Source organism: Amblyraja radiata, unplaced genomic scaffold (assembly GCF_010909765.2).
Source record: "Amblyraja radiata isolate CabotCenter1 unplaced genomic scaffold, sAmbRad1.1.pri scaffold_582_ctg1, whole genome shotgun sequence".
NCBI lineage: Eukaryota > Metazoa > Chordata > Chondrichthyes > Rajiformes > Rajidae > Amblyraja > Amblyraja radiata.
This window is the reverse complement of record NW_022630632.1, coordinates 18,682-42,673: the sequence shown is the minus strand read 5'-3', so window position 1 is coordinate 42,673 and position 23,992 is coordinate 18,682. Positions and strand designations below refer to the sequence as shown.

General features: G+C 49.4%; 1 protein-coding gene across 1 annotated transcript in view; it reads left to right on the top strand.

The window, feature by feature from the left end:
* Positions 1-23,992, top strand: part of LOC116970155 (semaphorin-3D-like) — a gene marked incomplete at its 3' end in the record, with an annotated part of 58,484 nt that overhangs the window by 17,985 nt on the left and 16,507 nt on the right. Inside the window, exons 3-8 of the mRNA XM_033016866.1 lie at positions 8,086-8,246; positions 15,569-15,631; positions 19,469-19,588; positions 19,791-19,884; positions 21,738-21,866; positions 23,137-23,279. Coding sequence (XP_032872757.1) covers positions 8,086-8,246; positions 15,569-15,631; positions 19,469-19,588; positions 19,791-19,884; positions 21,738-21,866; positions 23,137-23,279 — 710 coding nt within the window. The remainder of the gene's footprint in view (positions 1-8,085; positions 8,247-15,568; positions 15,632-19,468; positions 19,589-19,790; positions 19,885-21,737; positions 21,867-23,136; positions 23,280-23,992) is intronic.

Below are 23,992 nucleotides of genomic sequence, written 5' to 3'. Positions count from 1 at the left end.
TATGTTTTCATTTGCAAGAAGGAGAAGATAGGTCATAACTCGTTTTCACCGCGGCCCACAGCCAATAATGGCCTGTCTCCTTTATTCATCGTGCATATCTTTCATTCATTTGTTCTATATCTACATCACCGTCTACATTTCTCGTTTCCCACTCCCCTGACTCTCGGTCTGAAGAAGGGTCTCGACCCAAAACGTCACCTATCCATGTTCTCCAGAGATGCTGCCTGTCCCGCTGAGTTACTCCAGCATTTTGTGCCTATCTAGGAACAATTTTACAGAAGCCAATTAACCTACAAACCCGCACGTCTTTGGAGTGTGGGAGGAAACCGGAGCGCCTGGAGAAAACCCACGCAGGTCACAGGGAGAACGTACAAACTCCGTACAGACAGCATCCACAGTCAGGATTGAACTCGGGTCTCTGGCGCTGGGAGGCAGCAGCTCTACCCGCTGCGCCACCACGCCGCCCTGTTTTAGAACAGTTCCGGTTGTTTCAGAAGAGAGGGGTTAGTTCTTGATAGGGACGATTTCAACAAAACAAAGATCTAATTGAGACAGTATAGGAACTTGTTTAAGAAGGAACTGCAGATGCTGGAAAATCGTTGCCTATTTCCTTCAGTCTGAAGAAGGGTTTCGGGCCAAAACGTTGCCTATTTCCTTCGCTCCATGGAAGCTGCTGCACCCGCTGAGTTTCTCCAGCACTCTTGTCCACCTGAGACATAAGGAACTGCAGACGCTGGAATTTTAAGCAAAGCACAAGCGCTGGAGGAACTCAATGGAACTCCAACACACATTTTGCTTCAGTTTCCATCATCTGCAGCCTCTTGTGTCTCTGATTTCTTGAAACATTTGTACCTCGGCAGGCTAGACGAGAAAAACCAAACTAATTAGAGATCAAAGCAAACCTCCTCCTGCAAACCCAACATGACCAGGCTTGGCTCGCGCAGAAGGTTGACATCCAGTTCAGTTTATTGTCACGTGTACCGAGGTACAGTGAAAAGCTTTTGTTGCGTGCTAACCAGTCAGCGGTCTGAAGAAGTCAAGTCAAGTCACTTTTATTTATATAGCACATTTAAAAACAACTCTCGTTGGCCAAAGTGCTTTACATTGGTATAAGAAGAAGGGTCTCGACCTGAAACGCCACCCATTCCTTCTCTCCAGAGACGCTGCCTATCCCGCTGGGTTACTCCAGCTTTTTATGCCTATCAGCGGAAAGACAATACATGATTACAATCGAGCCGTCCACAGTGTACAGATACAGGATAAAGGGAATCACGTTTTATTGCAAGGTAAAGCCAGTAAAGTCCGATCAAAGACAGTCCGAGGGTCTCCATTGATGTAGAGAACATCCAGCCATCCATTCTGTAGGCTCGGGCCATCTCACCCCTCCGGCCACCAAGGTCCAGCAGGTCAGAGGCACTCAGTAGGTGGACTGGAGTGAGATTCCTCGCACTGCCTTTGATCTGAGGCTCTGCTGATTTGTTACAAAGGAACATGAGACATCTTGGCTACTTTAGCAACCCTGCTCCCTGACCCCATGACCCCCGTTGCTACGCACTGACTTTGATATTTGCTCCCATTCTTGTCTGACCAAGTCCTTGCTAAAATGGAAATGTCAAAGGGAGTAGCTCTAAGGTGCGAGGGGACAAAGTTTACAGGGGATGTGCAGGAACAAGTTACTTTACACAGAGACTGGTGGGTGCCTGGAACTGTTGCCAGAGGTGGTGGTGGAGGCAGTAGTCCCAGCCTCAACTACCTCCTCCAGCAGCTCACTCCATACTCCCACCGCCCTCTGTGTAAACAAGTTGCCCTTTAGCTTTCTATTTAGTATTTCCCCTCTCACCTTAGATGTCCTCTGGTCCTCGATTCCCCTACTCTGGGCAAAGAGACTCTGTACGTCTGCCCGATCTATTCCTCTGATGATTTCGTACACCTCTATAAGATCATGTGTAGGAAGGAACTGCAGATGCTGGTTTAAACCAAAGGTAGACACACAATGCTGGAGTAACTCAGCAGGACCGGCAGCATCTCTGGAGAGAAGGAACGGGTGACGTTTTGTGTGGAGAGTCTGAAGAAGAGTCTCGACCTGAAACATCACCCGTTCCTTCTCTTTGGAGATCCTGCCTGTCCCGCTGAGTTACTCCAGCACTTTGTGTCTATCCTCTATATTAAGATCATCCCTCATCCTCCTGCGCTCCATGGAATAGAGTCCCAGCTTACTCAACCTCTCCCTGTAGCTCACACCCCCGAGTCCTGACAAAAATCTTCTCTGCACCCTTCCCAGTTTGACAACATCTTTCCTGTAACACGGCGCCCAGATCTCTAAATGTGGCCTGTCCCATGTCACCTTTACTTTGCACATGGCCTTCATCACAGGGTGGACCCAAGTCTACACCAATCCTGTGGCCATGGCACATGTAGACATAGACCATAGAACAGTCCAGCACAGGAACAGGCCCTTCGGCCCACAATGTCCGTGCTGGACTTGATGCCAAGTTAAACTAATCCCCTCTGCCTGCACGTGATCCGTATCCTTCCACTCCCTGCATATCCACGTCCCTGTCTAAAAGCCTCTTAAACACCACTATCGTATCTGCCTCCACCCCCACCCCTGGCAGCCCGTTCCAGGCACCCACCACCCTCTGTGTAAAAAAACCTGCCCCGCACATCTCCTTTATACTTTGCCCCTCTCACCTTAAAGCTGCGCCCTCTAGTCTTGGACATCTCCACCCTGGGGAAAAGGTTCTGACTGTCGACCCTGTCTATGCCCCTCATCATTTTATTGTATTGAGTGAGGAGCTGTTCACTTGCATAAAGACACGGGTTAATCTGATAGATGTCGACAGTCGGCAGGTTACTGTCCATTCTTGCTGATTGCAGCTTTTTATATTCCAGGTTTATTTAATTAGCTGAAATTCCAGGTCCCATGGGGAGATTTGAGCTTGTGTTTCTGCAGCGCCTGCATTACTAATCCAGTAACACAATCTCTAGCTACTCTTACTCTTCCAACCATTAAGGCCCCTGTGTAGTTGGTAGCGGGCCAGTATAGAATGCTGGAGTAACTCAGCGGGTCAGGCAGCATCTGTGGAGAACATGGATAGGTGACGTTTCACAGAGTGCTGGAGTAACTCAGCGGGTCAGGCAGCATCTGTGGAGAACATGGATAGGTGACGCTTCACAGAGTGCTGGAGTAACTCAGCGGGTGCAGCAGCATCTATGGAGCTAAGGAAATAGGCAACGTTTCGGGTCGAAACCCTTTTGGGTTTCGGCCCGAAACATTGCCTATTTCCAGAAGGGTTTCGGCCCGAAACGTTGCCTATTTCCTTCGCTCCATAGATGCTGCTGCACCATAACTCAGCGGGTCAGGCAGCATCTGTGGAGAACATGGATAGGTGACGTTTCACAGAGTGATGGAGTAACTCAGGGGGTCAGGCAGCATCTGTGGAGAACATGGATAGGTGACGTTTCACAGAGTGCTGGAGTAACTCAGCGGGTCAGGCAGCATCTGTGGAGATTTTGGGTCGGGACTTCTACCTGTTTGAATGCCTCAGCTACAGTACACCCTCTAGCAGCTCTTTCCATACACCCACCACCATCTGCGTGGTATAGTTATCGGTCAGGTTCTTCTGAAGAAGGGTCTCGACCCGAAACGTCACCCATTCCTTCTCTCCACAGATGCTGCCCGACCCGCTGAGTTACTCCAGCACTTTGTGTGTATTGACAATAAAGTGAAGAGTGTGCATGTATGGAGGTGATCGCATCTGCCTGCATCATGGCAGCGCTGCTGTGAGCGGAGTTTCATCAGATTGATGTGCGCGGGGCTTACACCGTGCGCGGGTTCAAAGTTCACCGTGCAAAGACCAAACTGAAACGATCGACAGGGAAGTCTTGATTGGAAGAGTCCCACAAATTTGACACGGCATTGTGTACACCGATGCTTTAATGACGCACTATATCCATCGGCGGTCTTTAACACGAGGCACTAAATGACCCAGACATTCTTTGCAACGTAAGATGAAGTAAAGAATTCAGCCTCTGACTTTGTTTGGCGTCGTGTCCAGTTCAGTTACCGGCCGGCCGTGCTCCCAAAGACATCAACAGATCAATAATCAATTGATTTATATTCTCCGAACTTTGTGTCTTCTGAGAGAGCTATTGTGGGATAGCATGGAATGAAGCATCATCTGTGGGAACCGTCCATCAATGGGAATGCCCTGTCGATGACCAGAGGTCAAAGCAGTTCACACAAGGGTTGGATTCAGCCCAGTTGCCAATCTGAATGATCAGAAAATAATGTGTGCAGAGCTCAGCTTGTCAGCAATGACCTGTCCTGATAAGATGCGTGTCCTTTCATTAAGACCGTCATTGCATTTGATGAAGGGTCATGCAGTGAGACCAGGTGACAGACAGTGAACGGCCTGTCCCACTTGGCCGTCATTTGCATGTCATTTACGCAACATCCTAAAAATTGTTTGGCGCTCAAAATCCTCGCGCGCCTCCTGCGTGACGTATCCCTTGTACACGCTGACATACTGATGGTACACGCTGACGTACTGATGGTGCACGTACTGATGGTGTACACTGACGTACTGATGGTACACGCCGACGTACTGATGGTGCACGCTGACGTACTGATGGTGCACGCTGATGTACTGATGGTGTACACTGACGTACTGATGGTACACACGTACTGATGGTACACACTGACGTACTGATGGTACATGCCGACGTACTGATGGTGTACACTGACGTACTGATGGTGCACGTACTGATGGTGCACACTGACGTACTGATGGTACACACTGACGTACTGATGGTACACACTGACGTACTGATGGTGCACGCTGACGTACTGATCTGACGTACTGATGGTACACGCTGACGTACTGATGGTGCACGCTGACGTACTGATGGTACACGCTGACGTACTGATGGTGCACGCTGACGTACTGATGGTACACGCTGACGTACTGATGGTACACGCTGACGTACTGACGCCGTACGTGTAGCGTGTGGTGACGCATAGTTACGCACGGTGTCGCACGAACATTGCCTATGCTAATTTATTATGTGTCACCGTGCATCAACGTCCGTAACCATGCGCCGCCCGTATGCTGTCAACGTGCCATTTGCGCGCCACACCACATGACCACCCGGGTATAAAGCGTGCGTAGTTTTGAAAATTTTTTCACTGGGAAAATCCTTGCCACGGATATCGGACTAAGTATGAACAACATCACAAATGGCTCCCAAAAGAAGCAGGGCCCACGAGCACTTGGCGCGCGACTGTCGTACTGCTAGACGATTTTCACACCTCAGTCGCTACCGGCCTGTTGCGTAAATGACGCGCAAATGATGCCCAAATGGGACAGGCCCTTAAGTGTTAGCACTGAGAGGTCATCTGTGTAATGGACTTATCGGTATGGATATGGATCAAAGATGGACACAGAGTGCTGGAGTAACTCAGCGGGTCAGGCAGCATCTCTGGAATACATGGATAGGTGATGTTTCGGGTCGAGACCCTTCTTCAGATTGGTTAGGGATAAGGGAAACAAAAGACATAGACGGTGATGTAGAGAGATAAAGAACAATGAATGAACGATACGCACAAAGTAACGATGATAAAGGGAACAGGCCATTGTTCGCTGTTTGTTGGGTGAGAACGAGAAGCTGGTGTAACTTGGGTGGGGGAGGGATAGAGAGAGAGAGGGAATGCCGATAATGATCAGTTCAGTTTAGTTGAGTTTATTGTCACGTGTACTGAGGTACAGTGAAAAGCTTTTGTTGCGTGCTAACCAGTCAGCGGAAAGACAATACATGATTACAATCGAGCCGTCCACAGTGTACAGATACAGGATAAAGGGAATAACGTTTAGTGCAAGGTAAAGCCAGTAAAGTCCGATCAAGGATAGTCCGAGGGTCGCCAATGAGGTAGATAGGTTCTCCACAGATGCTGCCTGACCCGCTGAGTTACTCCAGCACTCTGTGTATCCATGTTCTCCACAGATGCTGCCTGACCCGCTGAGTTATGGTGCAGCAGCATCTATGGAGCGAAGGAAATAGGCAACGTTTCGAGCCGAAACCCTTCTGGAAATAGGCAACGTTTCAGGCCGAAACCCGGAAGGGTTTTGACCCGAAACGTTGCCTATTTCCTTAGCTCCATAGATGCTGCCTGACCCGCTGAGTTACTCCAGCACTCTGTGAAACGTCACCTATCCATGTTCCCCACAGATGCTGCCTGACCCGCTGAGTTACTCCAGCACTCTGTGTCTGTCTTGATTTGCCAGTGTGACTGACAGTGAGGGACAAGGGGCAGGTAACCTGAATCGTCACGTTGGTGTGTCAGGAAGCGGGCATTGTGTTTGCAGCTCTCTAGGGTCACCTTGTGTGAACACCTGATAGCTCAGTGTCAGACACAGACAATGGTCTGTTTGACGGGACTGGATGATGTTGAGTCCAGAGGATTCAGGCAGGGAAATTCCAGGCACAGTTCCCGATGTCTGTGCTTCCAGGTCTGTGTTCCCCTTCTCTGATCTATCAATCAGCGTTAGATTAGAACCACTTTGCAATCTCTCTCAGTGACAGGAGGACAATAAGTTAGCAGAACAAAGTCTTTGATGGTCTCCTGTGAAAGAGGGGCGTTCACCCACCAGTGGGAAACTAAATAGCGGCAACACCTTTAGTTGTGGCTTTAAACTCTAGCTTTTGTTTATAGCTTTAGCTGGTGTCACGGGGGGCGCAGCGGGTAGAGCTGCTGCCTCACAGCGCCAGAGACCCGGGTTCCACCCTGACTACGGCTGCTTGCTGTCTGTACGGAGTTTGCACGCTCTCCCCGTGACCTGCGTGGGTTTTCTCCAGGCGCTCCGGTTTCCTCTGTTGAAATGTCTTTTAAATGTTAATAAATTGCTTACTATGAATAATGCGAACATGAACGGCAAGTTAAACTAATCCCCTCTGCCTGCACGTGAACCGTATCCCTCCATTCCCTGCATATCCACGTGCTGCTAAAAGCCTCTTAAACACCACTATGGTATCTGCCTCCACCCCCACCCCTGGCAGCTCGTTCCAGGCACCCACCACCCTCTGTGTAAGAAAACCTGCCCCACACATCTCCTTTATACTTTGCCCCTCTCACCTTAAAGCTGCGCCCTCTAGTGCTGGACATCTCCACCCTGGGGAAATGATTGGGATTTATAATCTGATTTTAGGTTAGTTTATGGTCACGTGTATCGAGGTACAGTGAACAGCTTCATTGTTGCGTGCTAACCAGTCAGCGGAAAGACGATACGTGATCAGAATCGAGCCGTCCACAGTGGTTGGGGTAGAGGGTTATACGCGTGGAGCGAATGTAATGTGTGATTACAGATCCATCTCTGGGCCCAGCACGTCCAGGGTTGCTCTGCTCGAGCCGTCTTGTCAATATCTGTGCCGTTCATCATTTATTTACGTTTATCAACCCTCCCCTCTCCAGGGAAAACAGTCCAACCCTGTCCAACCTTGCAGTAGGGTTTAACCCTGGACAAATGTTGCCCGATCCTTGTGTTATTCCCTGCCTCAACTACCTCCAAACATTAATGCCCCTGTCCCACTTAGAAAACCTGAACGGAAACCTCTGGAGACTTTGTGCCCCACCCAAGGTTTCTGTGCGGTTCCCGGAGGTTCCCGGGGGTTCTCCCTACATGCTTCCACTACCTGCAACCTCCGGCAACCTCCGGGAACCGCACGGAAACCTTGGGTGGGGCGCAAAGTCTCCAGAGGTTTCCGTTCAGGCTTCCCAAGTGGGACAGGGGCAATAATAACCCTCACCCTGAAGCTAACACCCTCTAACCCCGGCATCGTTCTGGTCAACCTCCTCTGCATCCTCTCCAAAGCCCCCGCATCCTTCCTGTAATGGGGGCGACCAGAACAGCTCCACACACGGGCTGACCAAAGTCCGACAGAGCTGCCTCGTGACTTCCTGACTCAACGCCCCGACCCATGACTCTGGCAACCCTTCACTAACACGCAGACGGTGACTGTGGAGCCACTGTAGGTGTTGAGGCGTGCACGCATCTGACATAACGCAAGCCTCTTGTTGCTCTCCCACAGACCTGCTGACCTCCAACAGTTGCATCTCCTTCCTGGGGTCTGCGGAGGGCTTTGACTTCCAGACCCTTCTCATCGAAGAGGAGAGAGGCAAGCTGCTGCTGGGAGCCAAGGACCACATCTTCCTGCTCAACCTGGACGACCTGAACAAAAACATCAGGAAGGTCAGAGAATATCTGCCGCAGCCAAACCATCATGGGGTCATAGTGTCATCGAGCCGTTGTCACACCCATAGAGTCATAGACAATAGACAATAGGTGCAGGAGTAGGCCATTCGGCCCTTCGAGCCAGCACCACCATTCAATGTCATCATGGCTGATCATCCCCAATCCGTACCCCGTTCCTGCCTTCTCCCCATATCCCCTGACTCCGCTATCTTTAAGAGTTCTATCTAGCTCTCCCTTGAAAGCAGAGAATTGGCCTCCACTGCCTTTTGTGGCAGAGAATTCCACAAATTCACAACTCTCTGGGTGAAGGGGTTTTTCCTCATCTCCATAGACCCATAGAATCATAGAATCATAGTCATACAGTGTGGAAATAGGTCCTTCTGCCCAACTTGCCCACACATACCATCTACACTGGTCCCACCTGCCCGCGTTCGGCCCATATCCCTCTAAACCTGTACTATGCAAGCAGCTGGACAGATGTTTGTCAAACGTTGTGATATTCCCTGCCTCAACTACCTCCTAGATGGGACACGTGGGCAAGTTGGGCCGAAGGGCCTGTTTCCACGCTGTGACCCCATCACTCTATGAGTGTATGAATATGAAGTGCCCTGTGGCCTGGCCAAGCCCAGCTCCAGAGGCTCAGGAACACTGGCCCAGCATAGACCAAGGCCTCCCGTGATAACAAGTCAAGTCAGCAATAAGCTCCTGTCCACATTCCACTATTCCTGCAGTATAATTGGGTTCAAGCTCCAGCTGTGGAAGGGAATGAAACACAGTGGGGATATCCAACGCTGGTATGTAGCGATTACTCTCCCTCTCACCCCAATTACCTTAAATAAATGGTCACCAGTTGATTAGTGAACAAGACCAAACTGACAAACAATCAGCAAACTATGATTAATTTTATAAATTTGGCCTCCAAAGCTCAACATTTTCTTTATGCCTTTTTAAAAAGATTTGCAAAGTTGAGTTCAACGACCTTGTTGTCGATGTTATAGCGGACCGGGCGGTCCCACGGCAGCGATAGACGTCTGTCTGATAATCACACGCAGAGAGCGAACTATCTCTCGTGGCAGCTCGTTCCATACACCCACCCACACCCTTGTAGGTTCCCATCATCATTCTTCACCCAGAGCCGGGACACTGGTGGCACGATCTGTTGACTTCCTCACATTTAGTTTAGTTTAGTTTAGAGATACAGCGCAGAAACAGGCCCTTCGGCCCACCGAGTCCGTGCCGACCAGCGATCCCCGCACACTAACACTATCCTACACACACGAGGGCCAATTTTTACATTTACACCAAGCCAATTAACCTACAAACCTACACGTCTTTGGAGTGTGGGAGGAAACCGGAGATTGCAGAGAAAACCCACGCAGGTCACGGGGAGAACGTACAAACTCTGTACAGACAGCACCCGTAGTCAGGATCAAACCCGGGACTCTGGCGCTGTTAGGCAGCAGCTCTACCCTTGAGTATTAGAAAGGCGCTATATAAATCCCATCCATTATTATTATTATTACCCGCTGCACCACCGTGCCGGCCTGTTGTGTGCAGCTGTTTAATTAGCTCAGTTTTTCCTGTCTGTGTGCCGTGCAGTGGCGGTGGGCCTGATATCACCGCCCAGTGTGGGCCCCATATCTGAGGAAGGATGTGCTGGCTCTGGAGAGGTTCCAGAGGAGGTTTACAAGAACGATCCCAGCAATGAGAGGGCTAACATATGATGTGCGTTTGTCGGCACTGGGACTAGTGTAGCTTGGACATGTTGGCCAGTCTGGGCAAGTTGGGCCGAAGGGCCTGTTTCCACGCTGTATCACTCTATGACTGTGCTGGTCAGCACGGACTCGGTGGGCCGAAGGGGCCTGTTTTCCAAGCAGTCTGACTCCAGGACTCTGCTATTCGTCCCACCGTTTTGGGGAGGAGGAGATGCAGCGGGAGAAGTCGTATCCGTCCCATGCGCAGTACGGGTCTCGGGCGAGGCAGAGATCGGCACAGTCACGCCCGTAAACCTCGCAACGATGAAATTGCTGGAGTTCAGAAAGATGAGGGGGGACTTCAGTGAAGCTGACCGAATAGTGAAAGGCCTGGATAGAGTGGATGTGGAGAGGATGTTTCCACTAGTGGGAGAGTCTAGGACCAGAGGGCACAGCCTCAGAATTAAAGGACGTTCCTTTAGAATGGAGATGAGGAGGAATTTCTCCAGCAGAGGGTGGTGAATCTGTGGAATTCATTGCCACAGACGGCTGTGGAGGTCACAAGTCAGTGGATATTTTTAAGGCATAGATAGATAGATTCTTGACTAGTGCGGGTGTCAGGGGTTATGGGGAGAAGGCAGGAGAATGGGGTTAGGAGGGAGAGATAGATCAGCCATGAATGAATGGCGGAGTAGACTTGATGGGCTGAATGGCCTAATTCTGCCCCTATCACTTATGAACTTGTGAGCTGTGGGACACAGAATATCAGTGTGCGCTGGCTTGCTTGCAGAGTTAGTTGTGGCTTTGAGTGTCAGCCAAGTGTTTGCTCTGGGCCGGTGCTTGCCAGGGTCTCACCGCCCCCCCCCCACCCAACTGTGCAAACACTCACGGCTTGCACCGCGGCCAAGCGAAACACACGGCCGTGCCAACCAGAGCCAAGGATGGAAATAGCTGCCCGCCTGTTTCCTCCACTCCCTATCCCGCGGGCAAACGGTCAGTTGTAACGTTCGGCCCTGTTGCAGGGACCAAAACTCAGGCCATAAGCCTCCTGAAGTCTGGGCCTAACGCTGGTTTACATTGAAGAGATTTGGCCCATCCTCACGCTCAGTCCAGCACTTCATAAGGTCATGTGATAGGAGCAGAATTAGGCCATTCGGCCCATCAAGTCTACTCCACCATTCAATCATGGCTGATCTATCTCTCCCTCCTAACCCCATTCTCCTGCCTTCTCCCCGTAACCTCTGACACTCGCACTAATCAAGAATCGGTCAATGCAAACTTAAAAATATCCACTGACTTGTGGCCTCCACAGCCGACTGTGGCAATGAATTCCACAGATTCACCACCCTCTGACTAAAGAAATTCCCCCTCATCTCCTATGGGTGCTGTCTATACGGAGTTTGCACGTTCTCCCCGTGACCTGCGTGGGTTTTCTCCGGGTGCTCCGGTTTCCTCCCACACTCCAAAGACCTACATGTTTGTATGTTAATTGGCTTCAGTAAAATTGTAAATAGTCCCTGGTGTGTGTAGGATAGTGTTAGTGTGCGGGGATCGCTGGTCGGCACGGACTCGGTGGGTCGAAGGGCCTGTTTCCGCGCTGTTTCTCTAAACTAAACCAAACATACAATCTTGCTCGACACAAGCACAACCATACCTCAGTACAAGAGTGTAAGAGTAGATTACACTGAGGCCATTCACAAGTTTGTTTCTAGATGTTGAAGATAGAGCATGGAAGCAGGCCCTTCGGCCCACCAAGCCCATGCCGACCGGTGATCTCGGTACATTGACACTACCCGACACACACTAGGGACAATTTTCACATTTACCAAGTCAATTAACCTATATAGCTGTATGTCTTTTCTCCGGGTACTGATTGGGGACGATCAGCCATGATCACGTTGAATGGCGGTGCTGGCTCGAAGGGCCGAATGGCCTACCCCTGCACCGGTTGTCTATTGTCTATTGAGTGTGGGATGAAACCGGATCACCCGGAGCAAACCCACGCAGGTCACGGGGTGAATGTACAAACTCCGTACAGACAGCGCCTGTGGTCGGGATGGAACCCGTGTCTCCGGCACTACAAGCGCTGTAAGGCGGCAACTCTACCGCTGCACCACCGTGACGCCCCTGTGCGTGGCCATGTTTCCGGCCCCTTCTTGCCTCTTCATGTCCATTCCCAGTGCTCGCTCCCTGCCTCACGCTCTCCTTGTTCCGGCATCTCCTGCAACAACAAGGGCTGGCTGCTGACGGACATCTGACTGATGCATGGCTCACTACTTGACAGGGGTGGGTTCTGCTGGATTCATGGAGTTGTATTTCAGGAGATGGCGATGGGGGTGAATCTTGCAGGGAGACACCGAACACCAAGCCTATCTTGACATTTCATCTGCAACTTCAAACCCTTTGCTTAGTGTAACAGAGTACTGTCTCTTGTACAGGCACAGAGTGCTGGAGTAACTCAACGGGTCAGGCATCATCTCTGGAGAAAACTAATAGGTGACTTTTTGGCTCGAGACCCTTCACGGTGGGATAGCACGGAGGCGCAGCGGGTAGAGCTGCTGCCTCACAGCGCCAGAGACCCGGGTTCCATCCTGGCTACAGTTGCTGTCTGTACGGAGTTTGCACGTTCTCCCCGTGACCTGCGTGGGTTTTCTCCGGGTGCTCCGGTTTCCTCCCACACTCCAGGTTAATTATGAATTGTCCCTAGTGTGTGTAGGATAGTGTTAGTGTGCGGGGATCGCTGGTCGGCACGGACCCGGTGGGCCGAAGGGCCTGTTTCTGAGCTGTATCTATAAACTAAAGTAAACTAAAAGTGAAACTTCCTTCTCCACTTTATTGCTCCCCAATTAAATGGTTTGTTTTCCTGCAGCCCTCCTGGGCCAAGTATCCAGCTGGTTTACGTTGCAAAACTCCGCCAACTACTGTATGCCAAAACCAATCAGCCTCAACAACCCACAGCACAATATTTCTTTGTCCGTAACACTCGCGCCAGGAAGTTTAAAAATACGAGCGACTGCGCTGAACATTAGCGCACCAACCCTCAGTATGGATCGGACATACAACACGCTCAACTACAGACGATGTCATGTCTCTGATCAAGTTCCCTTTGGCTCAGACACTGTAATTTTGACCCAAATGTTTGCTGTCAGCAACAAGTTTGTTACTGAGAACCATTACATTATTTAGAGAACTTACTGGTTTTATCTTGCACTAAACGTCATTCCCTTATCCTGTATCCGAAGATTGTTCCCGATGTTGGGGAAGTCCAGAACAAGGGGTCACAGTTTGAGGATAAGGGGGAAGTCTTTTAGGACCGAGATGAGAATTTTTTTTTTCACACAGAGAGTGGTGAATCTGTGGAATTCTCTGCCACAGAAGGTAGTTGAGGCCAGTTCATTGGCTATATTTAAGAGGGAGTTAGATGTGGCCCTTGTGGCTAAAGGGATCAGGGGGTATGGAGAGAAGGCAGGTACAGGATACTGAGTTGGATGATCAGCCATGATCATATTGAATGGCGGTGCAGGCTCAAAGGGCCGAATGGCCTCTACTCCTGCACCTATTTTCTATGTTTCTATCTGTACACTGTGGACGGCTCGATTGTAATCATGTATTGTCTTTCCGCTGACTGGTTAGCACGCAACAAAAGCTTTTCACTGTACCTCGGTACACGTGACAATAAACTAAACTGGACTGAGTCATAGTCATGGAGCTGTGGAAACAAACAGGCCCTTTGGTTAGCATGTGGATTGGTGCACAGTCTCCACTGATGTTCTGATGGTTCTCCATGTCATAGAGTGATACAGCGTGGAAACAGGCCCTTCTGCCCAACTTGCCCACATGTTCCATCAACACTAGTCCCACCTGCCTGTATTTGGCCCATATCCCTCTAAACCTGTCCTATCCATGTACCTGTCTAAATGTTTCTTAAACATTGCGATAGTCCCAGCTTCAACTACCTCCTCCGGCAGCTCGTTCCGTACACCCACCACCCTCTGTAGTTTAACAATTGTTTGCCATAGATCCCAAATAGTTTTAACTGACATTTGGGTGTCTGGGTTACGGGGAGAAGGGGGTTGAGAGGGAGAGGTAGATCAGCCATGATCGAATGGCGGAGTAGACTTGATGGGCCGAATGGCCGAATTCTGCTCCTATTACTTATGACCTAGATCAGATATGTGGAAAGGAAGGGTTTTTAGGAATTAAGGCAAATTCCCCACAAATGGAACTAGCCCAGTATGATAACTTGGTCCGCATGGATAAGATGGGCCGAAGGGCCTGTTTCTGTGCCGTACATATCTATGAATGTACAACTTCAATGTAGACTATTAAAGTAAATGTATAAATGGATCACAGCAGAGTTGGCGTTTGGTTAATGTTCAGTTTTTATTCCTGTAATTGCTTTAGCAGTAAATTGTATTTTAAATGACCATATTTATTAATTATAAATGACACAATTATGTAGAAATAATGTCCTCCATAATATCTCAGTAGTTGTGCAGGGCACAATTTCTTCGAGATATTGCCCTGTGTAATTTCTCAGGAGTAATGCCCCGCATGATGGTACATTCAGCAATGCTTTTAAGAGTCTTCATGGGGTTTAAGCCCATTTAGTGGTCCTATGCTTGGAATAGTGGTCTCATTGAGACCTGATGTGAGGTATTTGTGACCCCTTACCCACATTGGCCCCACAGGGATGAGTGACCAATAAATAACTAATCAAAGACAGACATGGATAGGCAATAGTTTGGGTCAGGACCCTTCAGACAAGAACCGATCCATGTTCTCCACAGATGCTGCCTGACCCGCTGAGTTACTCCAGCACTCTGTGAAACGTCACCTATCCATGTTCTCCACAGATGCTGCCTGACCCGCTGAGTTACTCCAGCACTCTGTGAAACGTCACCTATCCATGTTCTCCACAGATGCTGCCTGACCCGCTGAGTTACTCCAGCACTCTGTGAAACGTCACCTATCCATGTTCTCCACAGATGCTGCCTGACCCGCTGAGTTACTCCAGCACTCTGTGAAACGTCACCTATCCATGTTCTCCACAGATGCTGCCTGACCCGCTGAGTTACTCCAGCACTCTGTGAAACGTCACCTATCCATGTTCTCCACAGATGCTGCCTGACCCGCTGAGTTACTCCAGCACTCTGTGTCTATCTTTGGTAAACCAGCATCTGCAGTACCTGACTACAGGTGCTGTCTGTACAGAGTTTGCACGTTCACCCCGTGACCTGCGTGGGTTTTCACCGAGATCTTCGGTTTCCTCCCACACTCCATAGACGTACAGGTTTGCAGGTTAATTAGTTTGATATAATTGTAAATCGACTCGTAACATGTGTAGGGTAGTGCAAGTGTGCGGGGATCGCAGGTCGGTGCGGACTCGGTGGGCCGAAGGGCCTGTTTCCACGCTGTATCTCTAAACTAAACTAAACTAAAGATATCCCACTGGCTTCCAGGATACCCAGTTGGTGGAGGCATCAGGGGCCAGGTTGTCCTTTGACTTGGGAGGGGAAGTCAACTCTTGATTGAATTTCAGACTTACTCACTGCTCGATAGTGAATAACTAAAGCTTTACATTTCATTGACTTCTCATCTTAAACCCCTGATTTAATTTTTCAGATTCACTGGCCCGGAAGCAAGGAGACAGTGGACATGTGCAGACTAACAGGGAAACATCCCTTCGTAAGTATCCCTGCCCAGCCTCCGCACTCCGGGACAAACTCATACACTCATGTGAGAATAGAGAATGTTGCGGCACGGTGGCGCAGCGGGTAGAGCTACTGCATCACAGCGCCGGTGACCCTGCGATCCATCCTGAGTACTGGTGCTGTCTGTACGGAGTTTGCACGTTCTCCCTGTGACCGTGTGGGTTTTCTCCTGGTGCTTCTGTTTCCTCCAACACTCCAAAGACGTGCAGGTTTGTAGGTTAATTGGCTTTGGTAAGTTATCCCTGATGTGTTATAGGTCAGTGAACTTGGTGATCGCTGGTCGGGGTGGGCACGATGGGCCAAAGGGCCTGTTTCCCTGCTGTATCTCTAAGTTTAAAGTCTAAAGAGATGTGTTACACATAGAATGGCAGGGGTCTGGAACGCGCTGCCAGGGGTGGGGGTGGAGGCAGATACGATAGTGGTGTTTAAGAGGCTTTTAGACAGGCACGTGGATATGCAGGGAATGGAGGGATACGGATCACATGCAGACAGAGGGGATTAGTTTATCTTGGCATCATGTCCGGCACGGACATTGTGGGCCGAAGGGCCTGTTCCTGTGCTGGACTGTTCTGTGTTGTACAATCTACCTAATGAACTGTGAGCAGAGATTAGATTGAAGGTCAACTATTGACTTGACTGGATGATGGAAGCAAGGATGAGAAGGTGCCTGGAGATATCTATGTCACAGGGACATATGTTTAGTTTAGAGATGCATCGCGGAAACAGGCCCTTCGGCCCACCCAGTCTGTGCCGACCCCCGCACACTAACACTATCCTACACACACTAGGCACAATTTTCATTTATACCAAATGAAAATGTACTTTATATCCATTGACTTGGCCTCCACAGCCGTCTGTGGCAATGAATTCCACAGATTCACCACCCTCTGGCTCAAGAAATTCCTCCTCATCTCCTTTCTAAAGGAACGTCCTTTAATTCTGAGGCTGTGACCTCTCTCCCACTAGTGGAAACATCCTCTCCACATCCACTCTATCCAGGCCTTTCACTATTCGGTAAGTTTCAATGAGGTCTCCCCTCATCCTTCTAAACTCCAGCGATTACAGGCCCAGTGCCGACAAACACTCATCATATGTTGTAAGAATGAACTGCAGATTCTGGTTTAACACAAAGACAGACACAAAAAGCTGGAGTAACTCAGCGGGAGAGGCAGCATCTCTGGAGGGAAGGAATGGGTGATGTTTTGGGTGGAGACCCTTCTTCATATGTTAATCCACTTATTCCTGGGATCATTCTCATAAACCTAAATAGAGTTAAAAAAGTTTCCACAATAATCTACTCAGAACCATGGAAATATATTATATTACATAATATCTATAAATAATATATCCATAAAATATATTTTGTGTTATAAGCTGAAATTATTGGCAACAGTGCAAATCTCATTAAAAAGTCCCAGAAAATTGCTGAATTTAAATGTGCATTGTTGATATTCATCTTTGTCTCCATGGACGGATCAGTCACAGAGTGATACAGTGTGGAAACAGGCCCTTCGGCCCAACTCGCCCACACCGGCCAACATGCCCCATCTACACTAGTCCCATCTGCCTGCGTTTGGCCCACATCCCTCCAAACCTGTCCTATCCATGTACCTTTCTAACTGTTTCTTAAACGTTGGGATAGTCCCTGCCTCAACTACCTCCTCTGGCAGCTCGTTCCATACACCCACCACCCTCTGTGTGAAAATGTTACCCCTCAGATTCCTATTAAATCTTTCCCCCTTCACCTTAAACCTATGTCCTCTGGTCCTCGATTCCCCTACTCTGGGCAAGAGACTCTGTGCATCTACCCGATCTATTCCTCTCATGATTTTGTATACCTCTATAAGATCACCCCTCATCCTCCTGCGCTCCATGGAATAGAGACCCAGCCTGCTCAACCTCTCCCTGTAGCTCACACCCTCTAGTCCTGGCGAATCCTCTCTGCACCCTTTCCAGCTTGACAACATATTTCCTATAACACGGTGCCCAGAGCTGAACACAACACTCTAAACGTGGCCTCACCAACGCCTTGTACAACTGCAACTCAACCTCCCTGCTGTGTGGAGACAAGAGGAACAATTGCAGTTTGTGTGAAAATGAAACTTTTAAAACGAGCATCAGCTTTGACCCAAGGAAGTAAGTGAGAGCTTTCCTGCCCCCCTCCTCTGCCACTCCCCCCCCCCCCCCACAGCCCCAGGGGTGAGGAGGGAAAGGAGTGGTGCCCTCTTGATGAATGCAGCCTCTCGCTGCCAGGTGCCAAGGGTCACATTAATGAAACACGTTCAGTTGGCAGCTTCAGGCTTGTCCCCTGGTGCTGGGAGGTCAGGGGGGCAGTGGTCTGAAGCTAGGGGTTGAGGGTTTATTGAAGAGTAACGTGCGAGAGGCAGGCTTCAGCGCTCCAGCCCCCAGCTCTCTTCTGTCATCACCACTTTAATAACGAAAATAATTCATCTTTGTTTCAGCAAATGAAGTGCAATGTTGTATGGATCCATTGTCACAGCCCCTCGAGCATGGAGAAGTCGCTCTCACTGTTCTGAATTTTAGTCCCTCATTATATAGAACTTTTCTGTTTGCGTTTAGTTAAAAGCTGACTGTGAACTCATTAAAATAAAATCAAGACAAGGGCTCAATCTGGGCTCCATCCAGGCAACAATGACTGTGGCCCGCATCCTTGATGTTTGCAGATCGGGCATTAGGAACAATTCCTTGGTTTTATCAATGGCTTTTTAAGTACCTGTGAAAGATTGAAGAATAAAAGCCAAGAGTTAAAGGATGTTATTTATTAACTTTGCAGAGGGGAGAGATTTTCTCTTCTTTTCGACGAACCTTAGTTTGAAATAATTCTGTCTGCTTTCCTTGCTGAGGTTTAAGAGAGCGGGGAGAATTAACATCCAACAGACAGCATGCAGGAGTTACTAACTTTAATGTGGAATTAAATTACACTCAATGCTGAGAAGAATGATGAATATAAACTGTAGTTTGATCTACACCCAACCAGAGAGACGAGAGACTGCAGATGCTGAAACCTGATCTAAGCACAGAGTGCTGGAGTAACTCAGCGGGTCAGGCAGCATCTCTGGTTACTGAGTTACTCCAGCACTCTGTGAAACGTCACCTATCCATGTTCTCCACAGATGCTGCCTGGCCCGCTGAGTTACTCCAGCATTCTGTGAAACGTCACCTATCCATGTTCTCCACAGATGCTGCCTGACCCGCTGAGTTACTCCAGCACTCTGTGAAACGTCACCTATCCATGTTCTCCACAGATGCTGCCTGACCCGCTGAATTACTCCAGCACTCTGTGAAACGTCACTTATCCATGTTCTCCACAGATGCTGCCTGACCCGCTGAGTTATGGTGCAGCAGCATCTGTGGAGCTAAGGAAATAGGCAACGTTTCGGGCCGAAACCCTTCTGGAAATAGGCAACGTTGCCTATTTCCTTAGCTCCATAGATGCTGCTGCACCCGCTGAGTTACTCCAGCACTCTGTGAAACGTCACCTATCCATGTTCTCCACAGATGCTGCCTGACCCGCTGAGTTACTCCAGCGCTCTGTGAAACGTCACCTATCCATGTCCTCCACAGATGCTGCTGCACCCGCTGAGTTACTCCAGCACTCTGTGAAACGTCACCTATCCATGTTCTCCACAGATGCTGCCTGACCCGCTGAGTTACTCCAGCACTCTGTGAAACGTCACCTATCCATGTTCTCCACAGATGCTGCCTGACCCGCTGAGTTACTCCAGCACTCTGTGACGATCACTGCCTTGGCATTATTTCTGCTTATGATGTTTTCCCATTTCTCAAACAGCGGGACTGTGCAAACTTCATCCGTGTTCTCCACATCTACAACAACACCCATGTCTACGCTTGTGGGACGGGGGCCTTTCACCCCATGTGTGCCTATATCCGGATGGGTCCTCAGGCAGAGGTGAGTAACTCGAGCCACTGCAGCCAGTGATGTGTAGCAAGGTGAGGCAGTGTGTGTAGCCCACCCCATCCATCATCTCCCTTCCAAGAGACTTTCATATCAGCGGGCAGTCACCCTACTCCGCCAGTACGTGCCCAACACAAAGACATTCATTCATTCATTCACCACACGTTGCTGAGATGTCATCTTTCATTTTTATCAGGAGCCGGTGTTTCAGCTGGAAGTCAACAGTCTGGAATCTGGCCGATTGAAGTGTCCCTTCGACCCTCTGCAGCCGTTTGCTTCAGTGCTCACAGGTAAGGAACAATAGACAATAGACAATAGACAATGGGTGCAGGAGTAGGCCATTCGGCCCTTCGAGCCAGCACCGCCATTCAATGTGATCATGGCTGATCATCCCCAAGAACTGTCTCCCCCCCTACACACCCCCACCCCCCCATTACCCACCATTCCCCAGCCCCCCCATCTGTACAGACAGCACCCGTAGTCAGGATGGAACCCGGGTCTCTGCCGCTGTGAGGCAGCAGCTCTACCCGCTGTGCCACCATGAATCTATCCACCTCTATAAGATCACCCCTCATCCTCCTGCGCTCCATGGAATAGAGACCCAGCCTGCTCAACCTCTCCCTGTAGCTCACACCTTCTAGTCCTGGCAACATCCTCGTAAATCTTCTCTACACTCTCCCCGCAATGTCCTTTCATGTTACTGACCTCCATTCCTTGGGACTCTATTCCTTGGAGTCAAGAAGATGAGGGGTGATCTTTTAGAGGTGTATAAATCATGAGAGGAATAGATCGGGTAGACGCACAGAGTCTCTTGCCCAGAGTAGGGGAATCGAGGACCAGAGGACATAGGTTTAAGGTGAAGGGGGAAAAGATTTATTGGAGCCTGAGGGGTAACGTTTTCACACAAAGGGTGGTGGGTGTATGGAACCAGCTGCCAGAGGAGGTAGTTGAGGCTGGGACTATCCCAACGTTTATGAAGCAGTTAGACAGGTACATGGATAGGACAGGTTTGGATGGATATGGGCCAAGAGCGTGCAGGTGGGACTAGTGTAGATGGGGCAAGTTGGTTGGTGTGGGCAAGTTGGGCCGAAGGGCCTGTTTCCACGCTGTATCTCTCTGTGACTCTGTGACCTCTGCTACAGTGAGTAATGATGCCCTCATTCTCACCAGGAATCTAACCGTATAAAATATCCGGGCAGATAACATTTCAAGCAGCTTACGCCAGTCAGACTTAACAACTGTTTCAGAATTATTTCATATACTTTGCAGATGAAACAAACAGCACCCTGCAGAGGTGTAATTCTAGTCAGTGCCAGGTAAACCAAGCATAAGAACACCAGATTTAATCTGTAAGAAGGAACTACAGATGCTGGTTTAAACCGAAGGTAGACACAAAAAGCTGGAGTAACTCAGCGGGACGGGCAGCATCTCTGGAGAGAAGGAATGGGTGACGTTTCGGGTCGAGACCCTTCTTCAGACTGGTTCGGGATAAGGGAAACAAAAATTAAAGATGATGTGAGGAGATAAAGAACAATGTGTTTCCCTTAACCCTAACCAGTCTGAAGAAGGGTCTCGACCTGAAACTTCACCCATTCCCTGTCTCCACAGATGCTGAGTTACTCCAGCACTCTGTGAAACACCTATCCATGTTCTCCACAGATGCTGCCTGACCCGCTGAGTTACTCCAGCACTCTGTGTCTACTAGATTGGCTGTGAGACTTAAAATAAATTCTCCCTAACTGTAGCCCCTCAGTGTAGTTTATTGTCCCGTGTACCAAGGTACAGTGAAAAGCTTTTGTTGCATGCTAACCAGTCAGCGGAAAGACAACACATGATTACAATCGAGCCGTCCACAGTGTACAGATACAGGATAAAGGGAATAACGTTTAGTGCAAGGTAAAGCCAGTAAAGTTCGATCAAGGATAGTCCGAGGGTCACCAATGAGGTAGATAGTAGTTCAGGATGGTGTGGCAGAGATTGTGGCTGTATTGAAGAAGGTGAGAAATGTACAAGGTAAATACCTTCGATATTAACCAGCACCTGCAGTTCTTTCTTCCACGTGGACTAATTGGGATGTTGGTTGTAGTGATGTGAATCTACACATTGACACAACCGTGAGTTCTGTTCTCCCGTCTCTCTCCAGGTGAACACCTGTACGCAGGTACCGTGTCGGACTTCCACGGCAGGGACACCGTGTTCACCCGCTCCCTGGGGCCATCGACCCACCAGAACTACATCCGCACAGACCTGTCAGAACACTACTGGCTCAACGGTGAGTGAGTCCACACGCCATCCACACCTCCACACCTCACACTGCCCAGACCGTCACACAAACCAACCTCCCTTCCACTGACTCCATCTACACCTCACGCTGCCTCGGCAAGGCCAGCAGCATCATCAAGGACCAGTCTCACCCCCGGCCACTCCCTCTTCTCCCCTCTCCCATCGGGCAAGAGGTACAGAAGTGTGAAAACGCACACCTCCAGATTCAGGGACAGTTTCTTCCCGGCTGTTATCAGGCAACTGAACCATCCTACCACAACCAGAGAGCGGTCCTGAACTACTATCTACCTCATTGGTGACCCTCGGACTATCCTTGATCGGACTTTACTGGCTTTACCTTGCACTAAACGTTATTCCCTTTATCCTGTATCTGTACACTGTGGACGGCTCGATTGTAATCATGTGTTGTCTTTCCGCTGACTGGTTAGCGCGCAACAAAAGCTTTTCACTGTACCTCGGTACACGTGACTATAAACTACACTGAACTGTAAGCTCTCATGACCTGGGCCAAGAGTCCGTGTGGACACATGTGGACCAGGCTAGAATATGGTTAGCATGTGGATTGGTGCACAGTCTCCACTGATGTTCTGATGTTTCTCCATGTCATAGAGAGAGTGATACTGTGTGGAAACAGGCCCTTCCGCCCATCTTGCCCACACCTGACCCACGTGTCCCACCTACACTAGTCCCACCTGCCTGTATTTGGCCCATATCTCTCTAAACCTGTCCTATCCATGTACCTGTCTAAATGTTTCTTAAACTTTCCAATAGTCCCAGCCTCAACTACCTCCTCCAGCAGCTTGTTCCATACACCCACCACCCTCTGTGTGAAAAAGTTACCCCTCAGATTCCTATTAAATCTTTTCCCCTTCACCTTAAATCTATGTCCTCTGGTTCTCGATTCCCCTACTCTGGGCAAAAGACTCTGTGTGTCTATCCGATCTATTAGTCCCGAAACGTTGCCTTTTCCTTCACTCCATAGATGCTGCCTCACCCGCTGAGTTTCTCCAGCATTTTTGTCGACAACCTATTTCTCTCATGATTTTAAACTAAACTAAACTAAACTAAACTGAACTAAACTAAACTAAACTAAACTAAACTAAACTAAACTGAACTGAACTAAACTAAACTGAAGTGAAGTGAACTTTATTTATATTTGGAACCCAAAGCTCTCTTCACTCCCTCTTCAAAGCATGAGATCCCGTGCGTGGTACCTACGTTACGTCTCTGCGTGTCTGACCTAGAGACTCTCTTCACAGAAGCCAAGTTCATCGCAGCCGCCCCCATTGCCGACACCTTCAACCCAGACGATGACAAGATCTACTTTTTCTTCCGGGAAGCGACGGAGGACAGTCATACGTCGGACAGGACCATCGTCTCCAGGGTTGCACGGGTGTGCAAGGTAGGCCAGTACACGGGGCAGTCATGCATTTATTGCGTGGAGCGAGGAGAGAGAACCACCGCCTCACAGCGCCAGAGACCCCGGGTTCCATCCTGACTATGGGTGCTGTCTGTACGGAGTTTGTATGTTCTCCTGCATGGGTTTTCTCCGGGTGATCCGGTTTTCTCCCACACTCCAAAGACGTGCAGGTTTGTTGGTTAATTGGCTTCTGTATTGTCCCTAGTGTGTGCAGGGAGTGGTAGAACCTGAGGGGATCGTATAATGAATGAGTGACCGATACTGTATCATCACATGTCACGGTGAGATGCTTCGCTTTGTGTACCATGCACAAGGTATGCCAAGAGTGGCCACCTAAAGGTCACCGACAATGTTACATGTGTTCATCTGGTCCCCAATGGTCTCTCTTTGTTTCCTGTAGTTTAGTTTATTTTAGAGATACTGCGCAGAAACAGGCCCTTCAGCCCAACAAGTCCGTGCCGACCAGCGATCCCCGCACACTAACACTATCCTACACACACTAGGGCAGGGATCGGCAAACTTGTTCTGTTGTGCTGAAGCAAAGCAAGAATTTCATTGTCCTAATCAGGGACACATGACAATAAACTCACTTGAACACTTATACTCACTCGTCCCCGGCCTATTGACAACGCCGATCCTGACCAAAGATCACCGAGCGGATCGGCGCTCGTCCGCGCTCGGCGCTGTAAGGCAGC